This window comes from Pelophylax lessonae, assembly GCF_965119305.1.
Source record: "Pelophylax lessonae genome assembly, chromosome: 1".
NCBI lineage: Eukaryota > Metazoa > Chordata > Amphibia > Anura > Ranidae > Pelophylax > Pelophylax lessonae.
Genome location: NC_138768.1, coordinates 264,132,525 through 264,145,989, shown reverse-complemented (window position 1 = coordinate 264,145,989; position 13,465 = coordinate 264,132,525). Strand labels below are relative to the sequence as shown.

At 44.1% G+C, this 13,465-nt stretch overlaps 1 protein-coding gene across 1 annotated transcript in view; it reads right to left on the bottom strand.

Moving 5' to 3' along the window:
- The window catches only part of PPIL2 (peptidylprolyl isomerase like 2), a 102,389-nt gene that overhangs the window by 28,539 nt on the left and 60,385 nt on the right, over positions 1–13,465 (bottom strand). Inside the window, exon 9 of the mRNA XM_082243090.1 lies at positions 992–1,067. Within this exon, the coding sequence (XP_082099216.1) occupies positions 992–1,067 (76 nt within the window). The remainder of the gene's footprint in view (positions 1–991; positions 1,068–13,465) is intronic.

Genomic DNA, 13,465 nt, shown 5'->3' with positions numbered 1-13,465 from the left:
TTATAGATCATAGCATTAAAAAGGACAAGGCACTGTATTTCACATTATAAACAAGCAAAAAATTGGGGGAGCAAACCCTGAACATGTATATCTAAAGCCGGTGCAGCTATGGACCAAGCGACATGTATATTAAAAAAGAATAGTGCACACATGCAAAAGAAATGACTATCAAATATGGAGACAATCCATAAATAAAAATAGGATTTGGTCCCACCATATGGCCATATCGTGCTCAAGCCCACCACTGCGTCAAAGTACCCCATTATCAGTGGGTCCTACACTATCCATAAAAAAGGGGTGAATCCAGCCTCTCTAACCCTTGGAGCACCCCCCACACACACCTGTACTCTATCACAGTCCACTATCAAGTATATATAGGAGGAGTCCTTTGTGGTGCATTAGCACATCTATCCCAGCAAGGAGTGTTGTCTCCAAGGGTTAGAGAGGCTGGATTCACCCCTTTTTTATGGATAGTGTAGGACCCACTGACAATGGGGTACTTTGATGCAGTGGTGGGCTTGAGCACGATATGGCCATATGGTGGGACTAAATCCCCATTTTTATTTATGGATTGTCTCCATATTTGATAATCATTTCTTTTGCATGTGTGTGCTATTCTTTTTTAATATACTGTATTTCACATTGTACCACTAGTTATACAATAATGTTTTGTAGTTATGGTTAGAACTTTTGTTGGAAGCCGAAAGTGCCAATACATTAATATATTTATTAATGTTTATCAGAAATGCATGAAAACTCAAAAAGGAATGCTTTGGTTACTTCCACAGATCCACAACTGCATTAGGTTATATTACACCATTTTACCATAGCCAAACATGAATTCTTTTGTGATATGAAACTTGACTTTGATCACTACACAAATAAAGGATTTAGTATCATCACAAATCATAAAAGCAAAAAAAAAAAAAAAAACACTAGTCTATATTTTCTGTCTATATTTTCTGACAAAAAGGGAAATAACTAAACTCACCAGGGTCTGTGACTTTTAAGTTGTTTTTGACATGGAAGAAATTTGAGACATTGAATTTGTCCAGCTGTGTGGGATCCTAAGGGAGGGAAGGGAAACAAGATGCTGAATATATAAGTTAATTGCCATTTCATAACCACTTAAAACTGATCTTTAAAGCAGAACTAAACTCATCAATTTAACAGTTTCCCAAAAACAGTTACACTCAAGACATGTTGTGAATAATAACTGACAATTGATTGTGTTCCGGATCGAACTGTCCTAACTGATCACATGTGCAACAGCAAGGCAACTGCAGATCAAACAGATACTAAAATGGCAGATTCCATGGCTATAAAGGATAGGAGGGTTTAGTTCTGCTCTAATGCAAATATAAAAAAAAAAAAAAAAAATGTACACTACATTCTATTGTACTGTATACTCTGATAAACATACCTTTTATGATATATCTACTGCTAAAGTCCCTACCCATAGCCACTGTCCAGAGTATTACATGCTACAACACTAAGCTGAAAGGAATTTAGTTGGAAAATAGCTGCAATCTTATGTCCCCAAGGTAGGGCAATCTAAAGTTTTTGTTTTTTTTCTACAACGTTGATAACCTGCACCCTTTTGATGAACTGATAAACAAATTCAACCTCATTTGCATTTTAGATATCTGCAGCTAAGGCATGTAGAACCATCCCAGTGGTCCAAAATATGGACCCTGTGGTCTAAAGGCCTAGAGAATTTAGGCCCCATAGATGGCTCAAATACCAGCCAACTCCTGCTGAATTGGCTGAAAATCAAACTATTCATAAAGGTGAACCATAGGATGGTGGTACAAGAGGAAGGTCTGCCAAAGTAAAATGGCAGCGCAGAAAAAAAAAAAAGTACTGTCACAGCTATACAGTGCACCGACACCAGTGCTGAGGGTTATTATTGCGTCCACTGACACCAATGCTGGGGGTTATTGAGCCCACTGAAACCAAGGTTAAGGGTTATTATTGCATCCACTGACACCAATGTTGGGTGGTAATTATTGCACTCGCTGACACAAACGGCAGGGGGTTTATTATGTCCACTAAAACCCATGATGTGGGGTTATGATTGCATCCACTGACACCAATTTTAGGGGTTATTATTGCACCCACTTACACCAAGGATGGGGTGTTATTATTGTATCCACCACCAACAACGCTAAGGGTTGTTATTGCACTCATTGACACAAATGCTGGGGGTTAATATTACTGCCACTGACAGCAATGCTGGGAGTTGTACTCCATCTTCTTGTTTAGTGTGCATCGTGATATTCTGCAAATAATGCAGCAGGATTGAAACTTTTGGCTGCGAAGGTGCTTTACAGACCATTCATTTTGTCTTTGTTCTTCCTTGAAGCCAGTTCTGAACTGGGGAGTTCCTGCACGATTTCCGGTATGCTTCTGCCAAAGAGATAACCTTAGGTACTGCACTATGGTCTGATTTATTTTCATGAGCCACAAGTTGAAGCCTCCATTCGGGATAATAGAGAGAATTCCCAGAAAGACAGAGGACCGGGATTGGGACATACTATCAAGAGTGAGACAATTTGCCCATACATTGAGTGATCTGGTAAGAGGCTACTTTTGTCTGCACATCCCAAGGTGACCCCCGGGACCCCTAGGACATCACTGGGTTGACTATCCGCCCTTGACCTCTTTCACATGGTAAGAGGCTAATCCCCATAAGGTGGTGGAACCATTGCACCCTCACAGATTTAGCCCATACACACCCTGTGGATTGTATCACCATTTGTGTGGGATTTGAGACTTTTGCACCCCCAGGTGTTCATATACACCTTAGGTGGTCCACACTGGATTATTGGACTTTATTTCCTTTGTATGATTTGTGAGCACAATTGATTATGTTGCTATTATCACATTGATGCACCAATATTTTATTCATCACCCATCATTTGCCAGCACCAGGGTACGTGGTCATACTATATACCCTCTTAGTGAACATCAACCCAGGTACACACTACAGAGTTTGGGTGGTCACTTAATATAGTGTCACACCCAATTCTTGGCGTGTGACACATGTGAATTTAGCGCACCTGATTTTCTTTTTCATTCATTTTGTCTGCCTAACTTCAAGCAATGTACCTCAATGCACAAAAACGCGCTGCTAGTTTGTGGCCCTCTGGAAGAGTCAGGGGTCGCACTTGAGACTCTCTATAATTTTTATATTGACCACTATTGATAAACAGGATAATAATTGGTCTTCAGAGTCAGGTCGTAGAATCAGACAAATTTGTCTTATGAAATATGTTTTGTAGAATCTGCTCACGACGATCATTATAAAAGCTATTAATTGTTCTTTTAATAAGTGAAGGACAGTCCATCTATAAATCTGAGCAGAAACACATTTCAGCCACCATGAGTTGACTGCAGCTAGTGTCTGGGATCTTAAAACTAAATGATTTTGCTGCAGGGACTTCATATCTGTGATCAAATGTCTGCTTTTCTTATCTTTATATGCTATGTCATTTATTGTAATTAAATGCTGTGAACATGGAAGAAACTGCAGAGATAAAATAATCATTACCAAGGCAGACATAGTAATCTTGATTGATCCATAGAATCAGACATTGAATTAAAGAAAATGTGTTGTTATTTCAACTGATTAACACAGACCCTCTTTAAACCTTTGATGTGAACCATGCTTTCCCAAACCCTTGACATTTCTTCTGCCTGAGCTAACCACAAATCATTTTGTTGGAGTTTAAGACATAAAAGTGAACCCCCCCCCACCAAAAAAAAAAAAAAACTGATAAACACCATTCTATATTATTGACACATGTAACTTGAGGCATTCGTCCACCCTAGCCATTACCAAATGCAGCTTGCATACACAAAAATAAAAAAAAACATTTATTTTTGCACCATTCATAGAGACAAAGCGGTCACCTCTCGAGCATTCTCTTATTATACCCTACAGAGATTACCAAAGCTAGCCAGCACTGAGCCCAAGCAGCCTATCCATGATTAAATCTACCAGTGCAAGCCCCGACACATCCAAGCACGGTGCCCATATTTATATGCATTAACCCTATGTTGGTAAAATACATTTTTTCATTTTTTTTTTTTCTTGTGTATGCAAGAGCTTTTCCATTCTTAACGCCTCACCTTTATTTCTAACCCATTCCCTCACAGGGGTCCACCGACTTCCAATGTACCATTATCAACTTTCGTGCCTGGAACAAGGCTCTAAGTATAGCCTCTGTGGTGTGCGTATCTCAGTCATACTTTTCCAGGATACCCAATAAACCGGCCTTTGGGTCTAGAGGAAGGGACACCTGAAACACTGAATTGATCCTATTCATCACCCGCCCCATCAGGAATGTAGTTTGGGGCAATGCCACAAAAGATGAATTTAGTCCCCATGATCCCGCTTACACCTTGTACAAGTAGATTCTGTTAGTAAGTCCATCATGGCATTTTTTGCCAACCCGTCACCTGAAAGCCAGCTCCACTTAGGACACAAAGGACTCAATGGATGGTTGGGACCCAGAGGGGATCAGGTGGGGAGATCTGCTCCAAAGACTCCATGAGTCACCAACACCCACTGCGCTGGCAGCACCACCCGGTCGCCAGGCACAAAGCACCAACTGATCCTCAGCAGAGAGGGAGAGGACCACACCAGACTTACCAACCAGCAGAAACAGGCACCTGCAGCAACCAGGACAATCTGCACTCCACATGCGGTGATTAGGAAGTTAAAACATCCAGGAGTCAGCACCAGGGGATGAGAAGGGGCTCCCACCGCCAAAATTGGCATCCACAGGGCTCCACTGTCATGGCCGCCGCTATTTGCAATTGCAAACCACTGCAAAATGGCCGCTGGACTACACAAACATGGCCACCGTGCGCAGAGCACACAGGCTACAGCAACATGGCTACACCACAAGGCTCTCAACGACCCAGGAGGGATCCCTAGGCCTCAAGGACAGGCCCAGGCAAGACGGGGGGGGGGCCTGGGGAGGTGCCCCCACCAGGTTCAACCCACCCCCACAATCATCTGGTCACCGGTGGCACCCCCCCATCGCATGTTTAGTGCCCTGCTCCCACCCCAGGAGGTAGACCAGATCACCCACGCAGTCCCAGCATACGTGGAGGGGGGGTAGGATGGGGGGACAGATGGGAAGGAGGGGAACCTGGGGGTCGGCCCAACTGTCCCAAGGAGGGGCCCACGTCCACCCCAAAACCCTTCAGGGGGAGAGGGGGGGACAGCTATTTACCATACCAAGAACCACTCCAGACAGAACCCCCCCCCCGCCATCGGAATGGGGGGCTGTTGGCCAGGAGGAATGCTGTGACTCAGGCCGAGACCTGGTCGTATGTGACCTCGCAGGCCAGCCCCCTGTCTGGTGGGGCTATGTCACGGCCGACCTAGCTGAGGTCTGCGCGCGGTCGCTGGCCAGACTGGGGTGACCACTGGATCTAGATTATCCAGCCTGTCGCCCAATCCGGCAGTTGATTGTAGATCTCACAGGAAAAAAATCAGGAGAAAAATTTCTATCCAAATAGGAAAAATTGCCAGGACCAGAGATCCCAGCAAGGAACTAGGTCCTCACTCCTGACTAGGCAGAAAAAAAACTGAGTACCTATAGCGGAGAGAGGGAGTATACCCCCTGGCACTACCCATAGGCGTAACCAGACTTTTTTTCTGCCTAGTGTCCTACTCCTGTAGGGGGCAGCATAACCAAACGGTTAAGAAGATCAGGAGCTGTGTCTGTCAATGAACGAAAGAAAAACTTGGGATTTCTTTTACTTTCACTGGCAATGGTAAACAGGACAAATAGAGAGGGTGAATCTCCCTAATGGGGGCACAGACAGCAATAACTCACAGGTGTTCTAATCCCCCTCCACTTTATGCAAAACTTAAAAAAAATAAAATAAAAAAAGTTTGCCTTTAGTTATACTTTAAGTACCCATGTATCTTATATTAACTCACAGAATACAATTAGTTACATGTTTTACCCCCAGAGTTCTAACCAGTGCTAACTGCAATAAATAAGAATAATTACATTATGAAGGCTTTACAGGCTGTAAAATTCAGTTCTGGGCACAACCCTAGAAGTACAATCACAAAATCAGTGGCGAAGTGCCATATTCCTACCAATTTTATATTAATCATTACCACAGAAAACCAAGGTAGGACTGTATCACATCTTATTTCAGTGATTGAGTAATAAAAATACACGTAGACATGTAAAAGGCTGCCTGGTCTCAGTAAGTGCTCAAAATGACTACATCTTTCTTCCTCATCCACTGTAATACCTGCATTAAATACTTGCATTTGCAAACTGTATACTGTATATACTAAAGAAATAAATGAGTATACTAGGGCCTCTGAAGCCTATGGGAGCCTTAAGTCACCAGCCCCTAATATTTCAGGTGCATTGGCTAACAGGCGCAGGGATGTACCTTTATTGTCATGATATAAAGTCCAATTTAGTTTGGTTCTCACTATGGCTGAAACAACTAATCAACATAATCAAATTATAACTGATAATAAAAATAGTTGTCAGCAATTTTCATTATTGATTATTTGGTCAGCGTTTAGCTGGCTTTTATACAGAATGCACTATTTGTTAACATGTCAGTATACACAGTGCAACACACACAGCTTAGTACACTATCCATACATGTCAGTATACACAGTGCAACACACACAGCTTAGTACACCGTCCATACATGTCAGTATACACAGTGCAACACACACAGCTTAGTACACAGTCCATACATGTCAGTATACACAGTGCAACACACACAGCTTAGTACACCGTCCATACAGGTCAGTATACACAGTGCAACACACACAGCTTAGTACACCGTCCATACAGGTCAGTATACACAGTGCAACACACACAGCTTAGTACACTGTCCATAGATGTCAGTATACACAGTGCAACACACACAGCTTAGTACACCGTCCATACAGGTCAGTATACACAGTGCAACACACACAGCTTAGTACACTATCCATACATGTCAGTATACACAGTGCAACACACACGGCTTAGTACACTATCCATACATGTCAGTATACACAGTGCAACACACACGGCTTAGTACACTGTCCATAGATGTCAGTATACACAGTGCAACACACACAGCTTAGTACACTATCCATACATGTCAGTATACACAGTGCAACACACACGGCTTAGTACACTGTCCATAGATGTCAGTATACACAGTGCAACACACACAGCTTAGTACACCGTCCATACAGGTCAGTATACACAGTGCAACACACACAGCTTAGTACACTGTCCATAGATGTCAGTATACACAGTGCAACACACACAGCTTAGTACACCGTCCACACAGGTCAGTATACACAGTGCAACACACACAGCTTAGTACACTATCCATACATGTCAGTATACACAGTGCAACACACACAGCTTAGTACACTATCCAAGCACAGGGCCAAGCACACAGTGCAGATAGGGATAGAGCCCGCTTAGGTACCCCCATAGCAAGCTGCTTGCTATGAGGGCACTCTGAAGGCAGGAGGAGCCAAAAGCGCCAGCAAGGGACCCCACAAGAGGAGGATCGGGGCTTCTTTGTGTAAAAACATTGCACAAAGCAGGTAAGAATATGTTTGTTATTTAAAAAAATATATATATATATATATATATATATTTTTCTCAAAAATCGATCCATTGTTCTAGCCTGGTCTCGACCGTTCAATCCAGTCGCAGGTCCTGGTCTCGACCGTTCAATCCAGTCGCAGGTCCTGGTCTCGACCGTTCAATCCAGTCGCAGGTCCTGGTCTCGACCGTTCAATCCAGTCGCAGGTCCTGGTCTCGACCGTTCAATCTATTTCTAGATTGTAAGCTCTAACGAGCAGGGCCCTCTATTTCCTCCTGTTTTGAATTGTACTGTAACTGTACTGTCTTCCCTCACATTGTAAAGCGCTGCGCAAACTGTTGGCGCTATATAAATCCTGTATAATAATAATAATGATAATATAATAATATTTTGTAGATTCTGGATCTATTTTTAGATTTTGGCCTCAACTGTTTGATCTATTTTTAGTTCCTAGTCCTTCCTAGGGCTGAAACAACTAATGGACGTAATTGATTATAATCGATGATAATATTTGTCAACAATTTTCATTATAGATAAGTTATACATGTCAGTATACACAGTGCAACACACACACGCCACAGTAAACTGCCCATACATGTCAATAGGCGCCTGATAACTTGTGAATGTGAAAGTAGCAACGTCTCATGGGACATTTAGTTCTGGGCAGGGGAAAGAAGTGATTTAAAGTGATGCTAAAGGCAGACGGTTTTTCACCTCAATGCATTTTATGCATTAGGTTAAAAAACCTTATGTGACCAGCAACCACGTCACCCCAGCTTGCCCTGTATACTTACCTGATCCTGATCTCAAACCAGCGCTGTGCCCAAGAGCAGCAGCACTGCTTTTGCTCTTCCTTTTCACAGAACTCAGATGCAGCAGGACTCAGATGCTGTCAACCACAGCCAGTTAAGAGGAGGGTGTGGGAGGCAGGGCCAAGCACATAGTGCAGATAAGGATCGAGCCTGCCCAGGTGCCCCCTAAGCAAGCGGCTTGGTATGGGGGCACTCTGAAGGCAGAAGGAGCCAGGAGCACCAGCAGCGGAAGCCAGAAGAGAAGAGGAGGATCAGGGCTGCTCTGTGCAAAACCATTGCATAGAGAAGGCAAGTATGATATGTTTGTTATTTTAAAAAAAATGCCAACATTTACAATCACTTCAAGGGTTCTGTGCAGAGAAAATCAGTAACTGAACATGATAAGTGGAAGGCTCATAAACTGGGGGTAAATTAAAGTATAATGTATTAAATTTAAAAATGCTAAGGCTTTAATATAAAAAGATTTATATCCTCTACCCTTCATGTAGCTTCATGTCTGACTCCCAAATACACTATATATTTATTATAGTGGATTACTGAAACATTCATGGTGGGAAAAGACCACCAACTCAAAAATTCCCCTTTACCTACAAAAAAAAAATTCCACTTCAAAATGATACAATGCCCAAGATGCAATATTAAGATAGTTCCCAGTGCTTTAATCTGACCAGCCTTACAGGGTCACATCTGGGGCTGTGCTATGGCTCGGGACCCAGAAAGCGATCTGTGGCTAACACAGTACATCAAGGTCTGAAAAGTGCCCATTGCAAAACCCAGTGCCCAAATTTTACATTCAAGGCTAGCCCTGCATATCTAGTCCAGCTGGGTCTAGGTAAGGCCTCCAGAGCTAGTGCTTGGGAGCAGCTGACCTGGATGGCGGCTACGTAGAGAAAGGTTCAAGCAGCAGTCTAGTAGAGAATCTTGATTGCAGTCATCGAGAAAAAAAGAAAACCAGTGAATAGGCTTAAAGTGGTGGTAAACCTTAGATTTAAAAAAAAAAAAAACACAACAACAAAACATGCCTATACTTACCTACTCTGTGCAATCCTCTTCTTCTGTGGTCCTCCGCCGGTGCTCCAGGCCCCTCCTCTTCATCAGGTGCCCCCACGGAAAGCCGCTTTCACTGGGGGCACATGTGCATGCTCTCTCCTGAGTCCCCCTATTGCATCCATTGACACAGACAACTGGAGCCACTGCGCTCGTGTACATTGCTGGATCAGATGGGATCAGGTATGGAAAAAGGGGGGGGGGGGGGGAGTCTGTGGGGAGCTGCAGCACAGAAGGTTTTTCACCTTAATGCATTACACCTTGAGGCTTTAGAACCACTTTAATTTAAGATATCAAATACAAATACCACAAAGAAGGTTAGCAAAAAACAAGAGTAAAGGGCAGGTATTAAAGTGGTTGTAACCCCACTTCTTGGTTATTTGCAGGCACTCCCTTGTCTTCCTTAAACCTATATGCCCAGTGTATCTGTTTTATTAAAAAAATGCCGTTCTATACTGTATTTCTTAGCGCTGCTCGGCGCTTACCTGACCAGCCGCTGCTACCTCTCCTGATCTGACAGCTACAGCGGGAGGGGTCGAGAATCCCCCGCTGACGTCAGTCGGGAGGAGGAGAGGACGAGAGGGGCAGCCGGTCACGTGAGCGCCGCTAGGAAATACAGTATAGAATGACAATTGTTTTTTAAAAATAAAACAGATACACTGGGCACATTGCATTAAGAAAGACAGGTGAGTGGCTGAAAATAACACTGTTAGGGGAAGGCCTGACACAGCTGATAGGTTGGGAGGGAGGGGGAGAGGACAGAGGAGAGACGACAGAGGAGAGCTGCAGATGACGGAGGCACGTAAACTGACCACAGTCAGGGCTCAGCAGTCATGATAAACCTTGGTCAGTTTATAGGGGGGGGGGGGGGGGGAGGGCAGAACCAGGCAGGATCAGCCAAGTATTTTAGGTGATAGAAGGCCAAATTACACAACACAAGCACTGTACTGTTTTTCATGCTTTAACCATTTCTGGACCGGAAGGATTTGCCCCCTTAATGACCAGGCCATATTTTGCGATTCGGCACTGCGTTACTTTAACAGACAATTGCGGTCGTGCGACGCTGCACCCAAATAAAATTAATGACCTTTTTTTCCCCACAAATAGAGCTTTCTTTTGGTGCTATTTGATCACCTGTGCGATTTTATTTTTTGCACTCTACACAAAAAAAGAGCGACAATTCTGAAAAAAAAAAAAAAAAAAACAATATCTTTTCACATTCTGCTATATAACATTCCCAAAAAAAAAAATTTAAAAATCAAAATTGTTTTAACATTTTAGGCCAATTTGTTTTCTGCTACATATTTTTGGTAAAAAAAAAAAAAAAAAAAAAAAAAAAAAAAAAAAAATCGCATTAAGCGTATTTTGATCGGTTTGCGCAAAAGTTATTGCGTCTACTAATTACGGGAAAGATTTATGTAATTTTTATTGTTTTTTTTACTAGTAATGGCGGCGATCTGCAATTTTTTGTGGGACTGCGACATTGTGGCGGACAGATTGGAACCCTGACATTTTTGACACTTTTGGGGGGACCAGTGACAATACTACAGTAATCAGTGCTAAAAAAATGGATTTTTGTAAGATCTTACCGTAAAATCCTTTTCTCTTAAGCTCATTGACAGACGTAGTCTTCTTGATTCTCAAGAGCTGGGTTATGTTGTCTCCGCAGGAGTAGGACTAGGCAGAAAGACAAAACGTTCTGGCTCCACCTTAGGGGCAGTCCCTGAGGGTATATCCTCCCTCTCTCTGCTACAGGGAATCAGTTCTGTTCTAAAGCAGTAACAGAGAATTTAACCCAACCCAACTCAATGATAGAGGGGCGGGTACTACGTCTGTCAATGAGCTTAAGAGAAAAGGATTTTACGGTAAGATCTTACAAAAATCCATTTTTCTCTATCGCTCATTGACATACGTAGTCTTCTTGATTCTCAAGAGCTGGGACATCCAGAAGCAGTGCCACAAATGAGGGGTGGGATTGACAGAAATCAAAATCCAATCTAGAAGGCCCAACCGGAGCCAACCAGAAGTATCAAAGGACTCATCGAGTAAACAGATGAGACCTACCCCACAAATCCTCGAGGTAGACCAACAGTCTCCTCAAACAGTGACCTGCAGGAACCTTGCGGCCAGAAGAGGCATCTGACGATGCCATCACATGAACCTTATACAATATTGTAAAGGTATGAACCGACGACTAAACAGTCGCCTAGAAAACCTGAACCACTGACGCCTGATGGCGGAGGGTCCAGGAAACTCTAAGCGCCCGAGTAGAATGCGCCTTAACAGGGAACGGGGGATCCCGACCCTTAGATAAAATAAGCCTATACCACCGTCTGTCTGATCCATCTAAAGATGGTTGCAGCAGAACAGGCAACCCCTTCTTAGGGCCATCCGTGATCACAAACAGTGAATCCGTCTTACAAATTGAATCCGTAGTATTCAAATATATCCTGATCGCCCGAACTACATCCAAGGAATGCCATGCAAATTCTCGAGGATGATTGGGCTAAGGACATAGGAAGGACAATACACGGTCCTCATTCAATGAAACTTTGAAACCACCTTAGGAAGGAAGGATGGATTCGGATGAAGAACAACCTTATCCCTATGAACCACCAGATCTGGGGAACAACAGGATAATGCAGCCAGTTCTGACACCCTGCGTGCAGAAGTGATAGCCACCAAGAAGACCACCTTCTGGGATAAAGTAAGCAAGGGAATCTCCCTGATATTTTCAAAGGGAGGTGTCTGAAGAACCGACAGCACCAAATTAAGATCCCAGGATGGTAACGGCGCGTGCACTGGCGGAGCCAGGTGTCGCACCCCCTGGATGAAATTCCGCACCAAGGAATGAGTAGACAAAGGCTTCTGAAAGAAGATAGCAAATGCTGAAACCAGACCCTTGATAACACTCAAGGCCAGCTTCTGCTCAACTCCCTGTTGCAGAAAAGCCAATATTCGGGCTACCGAATAAAGATGTAGATGGAACCCAAGGGAATCACACCACACAATATAAGACTTCCATGTACGATGATAATCTTTCTGGAAGTCGCTTTCCTTGTTTTAACTAGAGTAGGAATAACTGAAGCTGACAATCCCTTGTCCTTCAGCACCTGGGTCTCAATAACCAGGCCGTTTAAAACCAGCGATCGTAAAGCAGGATGGAAGATCGGTCCCTGAGACAGTAGATCCTCCCTGAGAGGAAGTCTCCACGGGACGTCCGCCACCAGTCTGACCAAGTCGGCGTATCAAGCTCGACGAGGCCAGTCCGGAGCTGCCAGGATTACTGGAATTCCTTCCTCCTCTATCCTGCGAAGAAGGTCTTGGCAGTAACCCAAGAGGAGGGAAGGCATACATTAGCTGGTATTGCCCCCACGGGGTGACCAGTGCGTCTGCGGTCTCTGCTAGAGGATCGCGGGAGCGAGCCACGAATCTCTGTACTTTTCTGTTGAATCGTGATGCCAACAGATCCACATCCGGGGTGCCCCAACGTAGGCACAACTGGTGGAAAACTTCTGGATGGAGGGACCATTCCCCCTGATCCGGAGTCTGACGGCTGAGATAATCTGCCTGCCAATTTTCCACCCCCGGAATGAACACCGCAGAGATAGCTGGAACAAATCGTTCCGCCCAGCGAAGAATGCAAGCCACTTCTTTGGCCGCTCGGACACTCTTGGTGCCCCCCTGGTGATTGACATAAGCCACGGCCGTGGCGTTGTCCAACTGGATTCGAACCGGGCTGCCCTGGAGCTGCTCGGTCCAGTGAATCAGACAAAGTCTGATCGCTCTCAGTTCCAATACATTTATCGGCCACCTGGATTCTTCCAGGGACCAGACTGGCATCCGTGGTCACTATCGTCCAATATATTGGCAGAAATGACTTTCCCTGGCTGAGCATCGGAGACCGAAGCCACCAGACCAGAGACTCTCTGGTCTGTTTGCTCAATCGGATCTCATTGTCCAGGGATTCCGGATTCCGATTCCATCTGAGAAGA